We start from the raw sequence: 15,289 nt of genomic DNA on the forward strand, positions 1-15,289 counted from the left end.
CCCTCCTCAGTCACCTAGCACTGCTACCATTGATCCCTCAATCACCTTGCATTGTGCTTTCACACTATCGTTGACCTTTCACATCGTCACTACCATTGACCCCAACCCATGCCCTTGAGCACACTATCATCCTCACTTTGGTCATTCAACCTGCTACCATTGTTGGCTTCACCTATACTATGTCCAATCGCTATTCATCTTTCAACCCACATGGAATTTTTCTTTGCTTTCAAATCGTAAGATAATCGTTGCGCACACTCTTTGTTCACCTTTGTCCTATCTTTTTGTGTTTGGTGATGAATAATATGAATCATCCTTTTATTTTTTGTCTTCATTTTGTTTGGTTTCACCTTTGTTCAGTTTTCAAATCCTTTTATGAATAATCTACTATCTTCATGGATGTTATTCTTTGAAATAATTTGCATTGAACGAGGGAGGCAGACTTATAATGCTTCTTTGTGGATATAAACTCTTGCTTCTGCGCTTAGCAACCTTATATCGATTTTCAATGTCATTCCAACAATCATTTCCAAGTGAATATCAACCTAACTCGTTCAATCTTGGAAATTTCCCATGGATATATTGCTATTGGAAATTTCCCATGGAAAATATCCATCATAAATTTTCAAAGGAATCTTTTTGATGGATATTTCGGTCAGAAATTTTCAATGGACAACAAAAATCCATATGTTAAAATTTCCTACGACCATTTTTCCAATAGATTTTGGTTTGTCAAAAATCCGTCGAAAGTTTTGAATTACCAGTGGATTCTGGTTGTCGGTAATAGCTTTTTTTGTAGCGATTCTTTATTCTTTTTTATGCATAAGCTAAAATTCGCAGGTACATATCCTAGAACAGTTCACCAAAAAGCCATAAGATCTACAACATGCCTATTTATTAAGTATTAGAGAAAATATCTGAATCCGTAATTAGTTCCTGATCAAAGTATTCTTCAACATCGTTGAATCACAAACAATCGATCAATAATATAACAAGTGGTCTTATGGTCTTTCTCAGTCGGAGCCTCTTTATTTCATAATAAAACTATTAACTCGTTGGCAAGTGTACTAAATTTGTCACAAGTAGTAAAGTACTCGGAAGTCCGAGTGTCGAATCCACATGGACTTTGTTTGTACTTAGATTAATGCAAACCCAATCTAAAAGCAATAGATAAAGAATTTAAAATAAAGATAAGAAAATATAGTAGATAAGATAAAGATTTAAAAGAAAGGATAAAAGATTTAAAGATAAATATAGAAGATAAAATATTTAAATTAAGATATGATAAAGATAAGAGAAAATAGAAGATAAAAAAATAAGATAAGAAAAGTAAAAGATAAAAAATAGAAGATAAAATCAGAATATGATAAGGTTGGGACCTGGCCTGCCTTGTTTGCCTAGAATGTATGAGTTTATGATTTTTCTTTATCAACTTAGGTGACTCTGTTCTACCCACATCTGTTTAATTACTTGCCCCTGATTCCTCACAATGACAAGCCTATTTTATTTATCTATCTTCCAAATTCCTTTGCAAAGACTCAACAAATAAAATGCATGAAGTATGAATTATAGATGTTTGCGAGAATGCATGGACATAAAATAATCATTATATTCCTAGGAATGACTTTTTTATGAAATTCTTTCTTTTTGTTCGATTAGAAGTTACCCTCTTCCGAGTGTCTAACCCCTAAAACCAATGCATGCATACCTTCTTTAAATCTTATTTAGAAGTTACCCTTTCCCGAGCGTCTAACCCCTAACAGAATATAAAGATGAATAATGCAAGATAAAAGCAGGAAAGATAATAGAATAGATGGGGCTTGGCTTTTAGGCCTGCCAGACCCTAACTAGGGGTTCAGCCACTCATGGCCATCGACCCTTAGGAGATGGGGGTTGTTGTCTTTTTCTCCTCCTTGGCTTGACTCTCTTTTTATAATTGTTGGAGTGGACTTGGGCTTGATGCTAGAAATCTTTCTTTTTTGATATTTTTGATATCTTTTGTATTTGTTTTGCTTGTAATTATATCTTCTTGAGATTTCTTGATATTTTGGATATTTTTTTGGATCTTTTTTTTCCTTTAATCTCTCCTTTTCATATTTGCAAGCCATGAATAAGAAAAATATTAAATCTTAATATTTAAGCCAAAGATAACTGCTAAATTAATATTTTTAAAGATATTTTCAATATATTTTTATTATCAAAATAACTCATATTTAGCAGTTATCAAAAACCTTCGTAAATCTTAAGATAGGGAAAAGATAAACTATGTGCGCAACTTGATATGTTGGAAACCATAATCTTCTTATAGTGTATTAACCTAATAGAGTTTTCATTATCTGCTAATAGCCAATACTGATATATGCTCATTTAAGCTCATATCAGCTTATTTAATAGTCTAATGAATTCACTTAATTTGACCACATAAAATAAAGTCCACTAATGATAACTAACTAATGTAATTATCTTATAATATTAGTTACATTAATTATTAGAATAAAAAATTCCAACAATCTCATTATTTTTTCATCTATTTTCTTCTTTTCTTATAGTTGTATAGTTAGATTTACCTATACTGGGGGTTGATGTAACTGAACTCATTCTTATGTTTGCATTTTGATTATTAATATTTATGTTTATTGTTCATTATTAAGTGTTATTTTCTATGCATTAATATTTGCTTTGACTTGATCACTACCATTTGTTTGATGTTGTGGTTTGAATTGTCATTGAAAAATGCTTTTGAACTTAGAAATGGAGAGGAACACCTAATGGTTTTTGTGTCTAGGAATGAAACAAGAATTGTTAATCATCTTTTAACTCTTACTCTTAAAGCAAGCCACTTGGTTAGACTAGTCAAAAGATTGATAGTTTGGTCAAGGGATTTAAGGTTTTTTTTCATCTGAGGGATCCGGGTTTGAGTTTTTTTTGTGAGTAGATGATAATAATTTGACTTTGAACTAGAGGAGTGATCTTTTCTAGTGAAATCAATCTCATCTCTTTTATTCTTTGTTATTTTTACCTCTTTTTATCGCATTCTAAATGTTAGTAAAAATTACCCAAAAAGAGTTTTTTGTTCTTTTGCTCTTGAACTTTATGTTTATTTTTAATTTCTTTCTATTTAAATTTTGGCAATCAAATTAAATTTGTTGTTTCTAAAAGCAATAGTTAGTGAACGTTGCTATTTTATCGAATATTACATGAGTTCTTGTAAATAGGTATGATACTTGATCTTTCATTCTATATAATTTGCTCGACTTGGTATGCTTGTCAAAAAGCTAACAAATAACATGATTAATATTTCAAAAACATATGTATGATTTTGATACATTATAACAATTTTAATATAATAAAATAATAAATAACAAAAATATAATTTATATTTGTTTAAATAGGTTGGCTGGCTTGTTGGAATTTTTTTTAATGACTTGGTATAACCTTTTTAACTAAATAGGCTTTTATAAAAACTGAAGAGTAATTTGTTGTCAGAAAAGTTTAATGTAGGCTAGGTGATAGACCTTTGTTAAATATATTAATTGTTATTTTTAATTATTGATTTTTTTTTTAAAAATATTGAAAAAAAAAGTTGATAAAAAGTTGTGTTATTTATATGATAATCCTCTTATATATATAAATTTATATCTTGTTTTATTTTTATATTTTACTATTTTATGTCAAATTACTATTTACAGCCATAGTTTTCTATTTATTGGATTAGAACCAAGTATTTTTATAAATAAAAAAAACAGGTATTCTTCAGCTTGCCATTATCTCATGACAGTCATCGGCATAAAATTAATAATTAGTAATAAGGATATATAAAGCATACCAATAACACAACACAATATCCAATAATAAATAATTTTATTCTTTTTAAAAGAAGATGACCCAACAAACTCACCTTGACACACGTTGGATGTTTATACAATATTAAAGGGGATGCATTTCCCACAACTAAATCGGTCTGCAACAGCAAAATAAATATCAGACTCATTCTGTCTCATAATTAAAATACAGAAAAAGTAACAATATTTTAATAATATTTCAGTTATGTTTCTCTTATAATACACCTTAAAAGACACATTAAATTGACCATTATGCGATCTTAAAAATAATCCTTCCGTGCCTTATGAAAGATTAGGCACACACGAACATTAATTTATCAGCTTCAAATCAATCCTCAACTTCTGTAAGTTGTTATCGGACTGAACTGATTTTTTATATTAAATCTGTGATTTAATCTTATCCAATAAAATATTTCAATTTTTAGTTTATTCAGTTTTAGATATATTTTTCAATCACTTTTTCAGTTTTTGTTAGATTGGATACCTACTTTTGCCAAAAAAAGCGCAAGGGTTTTGAAGAAGTAAACAGTGTAGCGGTTTTTTGTTAAGGCAAACTCCGTCCAAGGGTCCAAGTGGCTCAGTCCATGCCATTTGCATGTCACTGATTTTCAGCTACTTACACATTAATCTTTCACACTCACACAGTCACACACAACATTAGCATTGACAAAACTCTTAATACACTCTCAACCATCATGATTGTCAAACAAAGTTTGCAAGCAGAAAATGAACAAGAGCAGCCACACCTCCTCACCTCAATCAAGCTAAACAAAGATTTGTTGAAGAGTGAACCCCCCATTGATCATGATCACAGTGAAGCAAAGAAGAGTGATCAACCCTCGCAATTCCTTTGTGGTATATGTTTTGATGACAAACCACTGTCTGATATGTTCAAAGATGGCAAGTGTAACCACCCCTTTTGCACTCACTGCATATCAAAACACGTGGTGACTCAAATACATCAAAGTATTCTCAAGGTCATTTGTCCAGACCCCAACTGTTATGTGGAATTTAAGCCTGAATATTTGCGTACCATCTTGCCTTGTGATGTCATTGATAGATGGGAATGTCTGAGACGTGAGTCTTTGATTCTTGGGTCGGAGAAGACTTACTGCCCTTTTAAGGATTGTTCGGTTTTGTTGGTGAATCAGGGAGGAGAAGTTGCCACCAGTGCTGAGTGTCCCTCTTGTCATAGGCGATTTTGTGCACATTGTAAGGCTCCTTGGCATGGAAGGAAGAAATGTAAGGAATTCCAAAGGGTGAAAAAGAATGAAAAAAAGTTGGATAAGAAGTTTTTCAATTTGGCAAAGGAAAAAAATTGGAAGAAATGCCCCCACTGCACTATGTTTGTCCAGAGATGTGGTGGATGTGACCACATTGCCTGCAGGTTTTGTGTTATGTATCATTGATCATTTTCATGGCTTTTGACATGCTTTCTAAATAATTCATTTTTATTTCATACTAATGGAAATGTATGTGGGAAGTGATTGTATTAGCTCCAATTTTGTCTTTCCAGGTGTGGATGCAACTTCTGCTACATTTGTGGGAAGAATTGGAACCCTGAACATCGATGCATGATAATGAAGAGAATAGTTTACGACCTTTATCAGAGAACTGTGGGTTGGTTCAGGCGTGCCAATTTGCGTTTTTCGGGGGGCCGAAATTCGTCAATGAATTGGTGAGGAAGACGAGCAAGGAAAGATGAAAAGGTTGTAGGTGGCAACTTGGTAACTTTCAGAAAACCCAGATTCAAAGAGAAATGCTCCAATGAACATCACAATTTGAATAAAGTGAGAAAAGAATAGTGGAAACAAAAAGAAGAGAAGTAGCCTGTTAGCACAAGAAGAAATGATTAAAAAAGTTATTGCTGGTTTCAAAAAGTTATTTATTTGTATAAATGAAGAAGGCTAATTATTTCTTCATCTGTTCATCACTTTCCTCAATAAGAGTTGTAGGTAATTGAACTTTTAATTTTAAAAAAGTATAAATTGTTTTTTATTGTGATTGGCTGATGTTCATCGTGTTATTTTTTTTTTTTAAATCTGGATATCATATTTGTTATTTTAAATATGTTCAATACCATCCATTTTAAATTCAGTTCATGGTTAATTTATCACATGGGATGACATTCGATATATCTCCCACGATACTTTATAAGTGTATGCAATAGTCATATGATTGTCATGTTTGACAATGGAGTACTTGGTTCTGAGTTTTCCACACATTTTTTATGAAAAGAAACTTAGGTGCTTTGTGTATGGCAATAGGCGTTGATAAGCTGTAAGTCGACAGTTTACAGCATAAAGTATTTGAACCTCTTAGATAACTTCCGAGTACAAGGATTTTTCTAACATGGATTTTAGAGAGTGGCTGCATAGTAACACCTCGTCTATGGATGTTCTGCAAGGGAGAAAATGGAACATGATTTTTGTGGTCACATTGGATAATATGCTTCTAAGTTATTAAAGCATATTTACTGCAAGGTGGATGCCATTCAGGTCAGTTTTCAGAATATTGAAGTTCTGAATGCAAATTCTGATATACATGTGCCTATTCCTAATATATGTTGGATACCTTGGTGCTGTGATGTTTGCTTATGGTGTTGATATGGGATATTGCACCATTGCTCAGGCTGAATTATGGGCAATTTATTTGGGAATGAAGATTGCCTGGAGAAGGGGTATATATACATTTTGATGTGGAGTCTGATTCGTTGGCGGTTATTAATCTTATAAGGCATGGTTGTCCTATTTCAGATGCTTGCTATGCTCTGATTCAGAAGATTCATGAATTTAGGAGGCTTGAAGGGAATTTTGATTGGTCTCACACGTTCAGAGAAGGAAAAAAAGTTGCTGATAAAGTTAGTAAAACTATGGTTATTCGCTTGAGGATCAACTGATTTTCGATTTAGTTCCTTCTTTTCTGTCTTATGCTTTTTTAGAAGATGTTTCTTCTACCATGTTTCCACGCAGTTTTTGATTAGTTTGTTGTTGGAGCTTTAGCCCCTTTCATTAAAAAAAAAAACTTGCAAGTACAATCATGTGATGTTTGTGTCTTGAATATATCTGGTGGTCTAACTTACTGAATTGCCAAAAGTAAAAAAAAAAAAACTATGGTTTTAATGCAAGAAAATTAATCATAATGATAAAAATTAACTTTAAAAAATCACTTTCAGAGTAAGTTGATCCCCATATATATTATCTATTTTTTAATATCATTTTATTGTAGTTTTCATAAAAAAAATTATTTATATATAATTTTCTTAGCGAGACTAATTAAGTTGATTTGAGATTAATTCATCATAATTGTTTTATTTAAGCTGATTGGTGAAGCCAATTTTTTTATGTTTATATTCATATTTAGTGGTATAAATAAATCAACCAAGTTATTCCTGAATTTCTGAAATATTCAGTTCGACCCTTAATTACATGTTTAAGTTTATTTGTTTAATTAAATAAATAAATTTAAGCTTGAGGTTAAGTTCAATCATTTAAATAAGTCGAACTCAATCTTTCAAAGTTCAACATTAAGAATCCATGAATAGTTCATTTGTTTAAATATATATATATATATATATATATATATATATATATATATATATATATATATCATATTTTTGTGAAAGCAATTTTGATCTCTTAAAAATATGTTAAACTAATTATTTAGTTCATTTTCTATTAATTTTTTAAAATTCCAGTTATCGCTCATTTTTCTATTAGTGGATATATAATTATCTAATGTTAAAATGATTATTAAATATTATATCGATATAATTAAAAATTATTTAAGAAAAATTTTATAAAAAAAAAATAATTAAGTTATAAATGAGTTAAAGATTATGTTTCTCGACAAATCAAGTTTAGATTTTTTATTTATATTGATTCAATAAATTAGTCAATTGAATCATCAATTTTTTTCACAAGTCAAATTCAAATTTTAAGAACTCCATTGGACTCGTTATATTCCTATTCATACTTAACTTGGTATCAATAATCAAGATCATTTTTGTTATCGATTCTATGAAGGATTTTAATATATAAATTATATATGATTTGTTTATAAAAGTGTCATAGTTGTTTACAAAAGAAATTTTTTAATTTAGTTTCTATAATTAATATTATCAATTAATTTAAACTAGGCCAATTGACACATGTCTCTATCCAAAACTCCATAAATTAATATTAAATTGATTTTTAATATTAAAAATTAATTTATTTAAGATTTAGAAATTTAGTTACCAAAAATATATATACTTGTTAAGTTACCTTGTTACCATAATTAAATAAAATATTTTATTTTTATAAGTTAAAAAATAGATAAAATTTTGGTAAAGAAAAAGAATAAATACAATGATGACACTTTATTTAAGCATAAAATCTACCAGGATTGAAAAATAATATAGTTATCATTATATAACAAATCTTTTGTTTTGGGTGTGTATTATATAATAACAAATTACAAATCTTACGAGTCCAGCAAAAATAGATTTCTAAGAGCGTGACAGTTTCATCAATCAGCCTCCCTAATATCATCATCATGGTCCTTTTACTCTCACTCGTGACTTCCAAAACTCACCATGCCCTATCTCTCCGCGAACGCTTCGCCGCCATCGTTTCCAACTTCACCACCTCTCTCTCCGCCGCTCCTTCCGACAGCCCTTGCCACCATGGGGCGAGAAGAAGAATGGTGATCAACTCTTCAACAGCCACGTTGACCGACGGCGACGAGAAGAAAAAATTCCCCCTGCTTTGTCATCATGATCACGATAATGAAACAAACAAGAGTGACCAGTCCTCGAAATTCTTTTGTGGTATATGTCTTGATGACAAACCAGTGTCTGATATGTTCAAAGTGGGTAAATGTGAGCACTCCTTTTGCACTCACTGCATATCCAAACACGTGGCCACTCAAATGCACCAAAACATTCTCGTGGTAATGTGTCCAAACCCAAAGTGTTCGATGGAATTGAAGCCTGAATATTTGCATGCCATTCTGCCTAGGGAAGTTCTTGTTAGATGGAAATGTGCGATGTTTGAGTCCTTGATTGTTGAGTCGGAGAAGACTTATTATTACTGCCCCTTTAAGGATTGTTCTGTTTTGTTGGTGAAAAATGGAGGAGAAGTTGTGACTGGTGCTGAGTGCCCCTCTTGTCATAGGCTGTTTTGTGCGCAGTGTAAGGTTCCTTGGCATGAAAAGATGAGTTGTAACGAATTCCAAGAGTTACAAAGGAAGATAAAAAAATTGGATGAAATGTCCCCGGTGCACGAGCTGGATGTGAACACATTACTTGCAGGTTACATTGAACATTTTCATGGCTTTTGACTGCATTAATTCTATGTGCTGTTGTAATTCATTGTTAGTGATTGTGTCAGCTCCAATTTTGTCCTTCTAGGTGCGGATGCAGCTTCAGTTGCATTTGTGTGAAGAACGGGAAGCCTGGACATGTATGCAAGAAGTGATGGCATTGGCAAGAAAGATTTTTGAGTTCTACAGTTAATTGTCAATTCTAGGATCCTTGGCTTATCACTTTCAAGTTTCTATACACCAAATCGGTCGAGGCTTCTGATATATAGACATTTAAAATCGTTTTTCATATCAAATGCTTGTTTCTTCTCTCTACTATGTAGAGCTTTCAATATAGCTTCAAGCATGAATTGTGGCTGCACATAGAATATAGACAACCATTAACATAAGTGTTAATCTCTTTTGTGTCCTTTAAGTGATTTAAAATTTGAATCATCTCTTTTGATATGAAATAAATCATATTAAAAAAGAATTGTTTGTGCTCACGATCTCAATTGGTAGGGGTCTCAATTGGTAGGGGTTACTTCCTATTAATGCCCTGATTAGGAAAAAAAAAATACTAGTATAATTTTCAATCACATGAAATGATGCAACCTCATCGAAACCGTATTGGAGCCTTAACACCATTTTATTCTGTTTTTTTTTTTTGTCAAAATTAAATTGAATTTAGATTTCAATCTTCTATTTATTAACTTCCAGTATCAATGGCCGATTGAGTTTTATTGTATTTACATGGGATGTTAAGGGATACCAAATCTAAAATAAAGACCTAAATATGTTTTAGGTTTAATCTTTGATTTTTCTAGTTTACAAATTGTAAAATTGAGTTTCTCACATTTCACAGTTTTGCGATTTTAGTACTTTTGTCAAGTAACATTGACCATTAGAAGCCGATGTTGACCACTCACTCTATAACGTGGCACACTTATTAATTATTAAACCGTAATTAGAAGATAATTAAGTACAGAAATTTATCAAAAGAAGCAACCTTCATCAAAATGAAAGAGATCTAAGCCAAATCTGAATTTACAACAACAGATCTAAAACAGATATAATTCAACCTTTATCAAAATCAAAAGATATCTAACTCAAATATGAAATTACAACAATAATAGATCTGAAACAAATATGATTCAAAACAAAAAGAGATATAATCAGAAAATAACAATGGATTTGTTTTTTAAGACAAGGTGTTGTTCGAAAGGCACCTACCATGATAGGAGATCTTCGTTGATGAATCAATCCTACGATGGTTGCTTTAGTTCTCTATATAGTAAACTAGAAATAGTTGTTAATGTTTATTTATGTGGAAACTTCAAAGAATGCTAGAGAATTGAATTTCTTTATTTATGTGGAGAAGACACATTAAGTGAGTAGACAAACATACTAAAATCGTGAAATTATGAAACATGCTATACTCAATTTTACAATTAAAAATCAGGACATGAAAATGACAAATTTTACAAATTAATGACCAAAATTATAATTTAATTTAAGATAAAATATTTTTTTGCTTTTTAATTTTTTTTAATTCAATTTGTCTTTTTTGCCTGTTTTTTTTTCTCTCATAATTTTGAAATATATCACTTTCGATCTCCTCAAAATATCGTTTGAACCACCTTTTGTCTTTCTATAAAGTAGTATCTAAATCATTTTAAAGTATAAAAATTGCACATTTCAAAATTAGGAGAATGAACAAAAAGAATTTAAACGGACTAAAACCAAATTTTAAAAATTTTAGAGGAAAAAACATATTTTATCATCTAGAATAGAATCCAATGTTTAACCGAATAGGCATAAAAGGAATAAAACATAAGAAAAAAAAAATTGAAGACAGTACAGTCAACTTATAAAAATAGAGAAGACAAAAAAATAACAACACTACTTATATCGATCGTTGTGATTTTCACAAAGTCGTGGGTGAATGCATTCCTCAATTATATCTAGGTCTCTAAATACCTTGCTTTTTGGAAGAAAAAAAAAAGTCAAATTGTAATGTTAAAATTAAATATAAGTAAATTTCGCTGGACTAACCTAACAACATATTTCAAAATAAAATCAATCAATTTTTGTTAGGATATAATTTGTTTTGAAAAAAATAAAATCAATAATAGTAACTTGATATATAATTTTTTTAAAAATCAAATCTGTAGGGACATGTAATTAAAGTGAATAACAACTAATATACAAAATGTATGGATGCATATTAATATCAGAATTATAAAGAAATAAATATTATAGGTGTAATTATATTCTCTATATTGGAGATTGATTCACATGATCAGGCATCTGTTGAGGAATTTTACTCACATTCGTTTGGAGCAGTGTATAGAGAAGGGAATATGTGTGCAGACAAGCTAGCTGGCCATGCTCGTTTTGTTTTTGCTTAGTTGTTTCTTGGACCTCTAGTCCCATTATTTATCAAAAATAAATAAAATCACATAATAAATATTTATATCAAAAGAGGGAACTCAAGAAGAGATATGAGGTTTTTTTAATCCGTATCAAAGAATTTACAATAATTACTAACCATATTTTTCAATCAATCAATTAAACTAGATCTTTTTTATAAAATAGAGTATGTTGAAAAAGTTAAATCAAACAGATAGTAAAATCTTTAGAGAAGAAAAATAATATTTAAAAAAAGGTGTTTTTGGAATAAAAAAATTGAAATACGTGGGAGCTAAAAATAACAATTGAGGAGGTGAGAATAATAATCCCCTTGAGCAGCTAATGTGTGAGTTATTGGATTTGGACTTCTAAGTTGTAGGCTCATTAAATTATTAATAAACTTAAGGCTTAATCATCAATTTAATTTTTAAATTATATTAAAATATTTAATTTGGCTCCCAAAATTTTTTAAAAAAATTGAATTTAATCTACAAATATTTTAAAACGGATCAATTTGATGTTTTCCGTCCAATTAAGCCGACGCCGTTAAAATAGCAAATTACAATGACTTTTGTTTACAAATACTGATAATTTTTAATCACCATTATATTTATTATTATTTTGAGAAAATAAAACAATTTTCATTTCTTCTTCTTCTTCACTTCGACTCTGCACTATGTTCTTTCTCTGTCACCACCCAAGCCCCCACTGTGGACACTCCAGCCCCACCCTTCACCTACCACACCAACTCCATCACCGTCACCTTAACCCACCCAAACAACACCCTACGCCACCACCCCTCACCTATCACATTGACTCCATCACCACCACCTTAATCTACCAAAATACCACCCACAACAAGTCTAGATATTATCCACCCCACCACTGTTCTCTGTGAAAGCCTTTCGGGGACGAAGCAATTGGAAGTAAAAAGAAGAAATGGAAATCATTTAATGGAGGTTAAAAATTATTATTATTCCTAAACAAAAATTACTAAAAATTGGAATCCTAACCACGTCAGCTTAATTTGAAAGAAAGGACCAAATTAATCTATTTTAAAATAATTTAGACTAAAATCTTTAAAAAAAATTGAAAACTAAATTAGACCTTTTAATATAATTTGGAAATTAAATTGATAATTAAGCTTGAACTTAACGCTTATCCATTTTTTAAAATTCTTATAAAGTGGCTGAAAGAATCCTCTATATTAGTTGAGAAGAATTTCAGAGTGGGACAAGTGGACCATTATGTACTCAACTTCAAATAATCTAATTTGCAAAAGCTGTTTGGAAAATGTGCAACCTCCTAGATTTGCTTGGTGGATCGTAATTCGCAGCTCTCTTTCTTGTTTTAAAAAAAAATTAAATTATATTAAACCCAAAATAATACAATTATAAACGATATATATCTCAGTTAGAGAAAATTAAAAGCCAAAATTAAAAGTCTCCCTAATACAAGAAGACCTATATGATGATAAAATAAATACGACAAGTACACTTGTTTATACATAAGAAACTTAATTTTATTTTATTATTATTATTATTATTATTATTATTAATCTTGACTTGTTTCTTTTGTGCTTATTCAATTTAACAATCGTTACAACGCATGCCCCAAAACCAAAACCCACGGCACGCAGTAGACAGGAGTAGTGGTGCAAATGATGTCCTCCCTAATTTCACGTTGGAATACTGTATGGAAGTGTCATTGGTTGGTCCTTTCTTTTTTAAATGTTTTTGCTTAATCTAGTACTTTTTTAAATGTCTAACTTCATACTAGAACAGTATTTTTTAAAATATTTCCTTGACAAATCTCGTAATATTTAACAAAAATAGTAGATGTATTTAATATTTAAGAACTATAAAAAAAAAGCGATCGAACTCATTATTTATTGAATTCTACATATGTTTTATCTAATGAAAAGAATATTAAAAAATAAACCTGAAATTCATCATTTAGTGATATAAGAAATTAGATGTGTCTTAAATTAGCTTCTTTTATACTAATCTTCACATCCACAAGGAGAATCAACCAACATTTTTATAAGATATTATTTTGATCTTAATCTTTCGATTCATCTAGAAAAATGAATCTTGATTAATTTAAAGTTTCACTAAGAGATAAATAAAGTTTAACTAAGAATTATTTTTATTCAGGGTTGAACTTAAATATTATTCAAACGAATCAATCTTCACTTTAACATATTAATCACTTGTGTTCAATTATTTGATTTATAAAATATGAATTTGATTCTTATTTATACTAGTAAATAAAATTGACATTTAAGGTTTAATATCAATTAATTAGTAATAAAAACTATATTATTTAACTAAATTATATTCTGATAATCATAAAAGAGTGTCATGTTGGTTCAAGGTATAGTTGGATTAAGGATTAAAAAAAGTGTTTATAATTGGTGCTTTAAAATGATGTGAAAATGGAACAAAGGTATCAACACTCTGAAAAGTCAGTCATTTAAGTTTGGATGGAATAATTTAACAAACTTATATATCTATTACTTATTGGCGTACATGTGGATTTGAGCTAGGTGTAGTTGTTTTTACAGTACTTATCCCAATTGATGAAAAATACAATTTTTTTATTAATCATCATACGTATAGGCCATGATTTAACACTATAAAAGATCATGATCTCGTACATGTGAAAGAAAAAGCTATGTAGCAATGAAAACTAAAAATACATGTAGAAAGAAAGGGACTTGGGTTTTAGTCCACTACTATTTTTATAATATTTTTAAATTATATACTACTTTATCACATTCTTAATTTATATAAGTGTTATATCATCCATGTCATATTAAAAATATTACATCATCGTCAACTAATGATTAACTGAGGGATTAAAATTGAAATCAATGGTCACCTAATCAATATTTTCCTTTTTATCTTATAATAAAATCCATTTAAGAGTTCTTAAAAAAATTGAAAAATTGATTACTGAAATGGAAATGTTATTATATGATTTTAAAATTGATCTTTTCTTATTAAAATTGAAATCAATGGTCACCTAATCAATACTTTCCTTTTTATCTTATAATAAAATCCATTTAAGAGTTCTTAAAATTGAAAAAATTCCCTTAAAAAAATTGAAAAATTGATTACTGAAATGGAAATGTTATTATATGATTTTAAAAAATAATAAAAATACAAAATGTAGACTAATAATAAGTTATAAGATTGAGAATCTAACGTATGAATTTGACATTGATATGACAGACATTTCAAATTATTATTCATACATTTCAAATATACGAGTGTTCAAAAATAAATAAATCATTAATTACAATAATTAAACCCATAAAATGGACTCAATTTTTCATTGAACTTAATTTAAATTCATTTCCCCGTAGGAAAAAAAAAAACAAGTTCATTTGACTCAATTTCTATCTTAATACTGATTGTACTTGCTTTTCAAACAAACAAACAAAAAAAAAATGGTTGATTGGTTGTACTCACTTGAGACACAAGTAATAAGTTCATAGCACCGCAACAAGCCAAACTAAACTATATTTACAGATCTTAATGTAAAATTGAATACACTTGAGACACAGATCTTAATGAAGACATTGATTAGTTTGATTGATAAAGAATGGTGATAAGTTACTTCATTTCATTATCGGTAAGAGCAGAAAAATGTTTATGTAAGTTATTGAGCTTTAGCTTTAAGTAATATTGGTTTTATTTCACACGATTAGATCACATCAAGTTGTTTATATAAAATATTGTTATTAA

The 15,289-nt window shown here is 29.6% G+C and overlaps 2 protein-coding genes across 2 annotated transcripts; both read left to right on the plus strand.

The window, feature by feature from the left end:
- Window positions 1–4,537: 4,537 nt before the first annotated feature.
- Window positions 4,538–5,420, plus strand: LOC114396305 (E3 ubiquitin-protein ligase RNF14-like). Its single transcript, XM_028358211.1, has 2 exons — window positions 4,538–5,084; window positions 5,359–5,420. Exons 1-2 carry the CDS (start codon window positions 4,538–4,540, stop codon window positions 5,418–5,420), a joined length of 609 nt encoding a protein of 202 aa, XP_028214012.1.
- Window positions 5,421–8,378: 2,958 nt separating this feature from the next.
- On the plus strand, window positions 8,379–9,164 carry LOC114396306 (E3 ubiquitin-protein ligase RNF144A-like). The gene has a single exon (XM_028358212.1). It carries the CDS (start codon window positions 8,379–8,381, stop codon window positions 9,162–9,164), a length of 786 nt encoding a protein of 261 aa, XP_028214013.1.
- Window positions 9,165–15,289: the final 6,125 nt, after the last annotated feature.

Source organism: Glycine soja, chromosome 18 (genome assembly GCF_004193775.1).
Source record: "Glycine soja cultivar W05 chromosome 18, ASM419377v2, whole genome shotgun sequence".
NCBI classification, from domain to species: domain Eukaryota; kingdom Viridiplantae; phylum Streptophyta; class Magnoliopsida; order Fabales; family Fabaceae; genus Glycine; species Glycine soja.

Coding starts and splice junctions, on each gene's coding strand:
- LOC114396305 (XM_028358211.1), top strand. CDS start 4,538: ATGATTGTCAAACAAAGTTTGCAAGCAGAAAATGAACAAGAGCAGCCA. Junction 5,085..5,358: donor TTGGCATGGAAGGAAGAAAT/GTAAGGAATTCC, acceptor TTGTCTTTCCAG/GTGTGGATGCAACTTCTGCT.
- LOC114396306 (XM_028358212.1), top strand. CDS start 8,379: ATGGTCCTTTTACTCTCACTCGTGACTTCCAAAACTCACCATGCCCTA.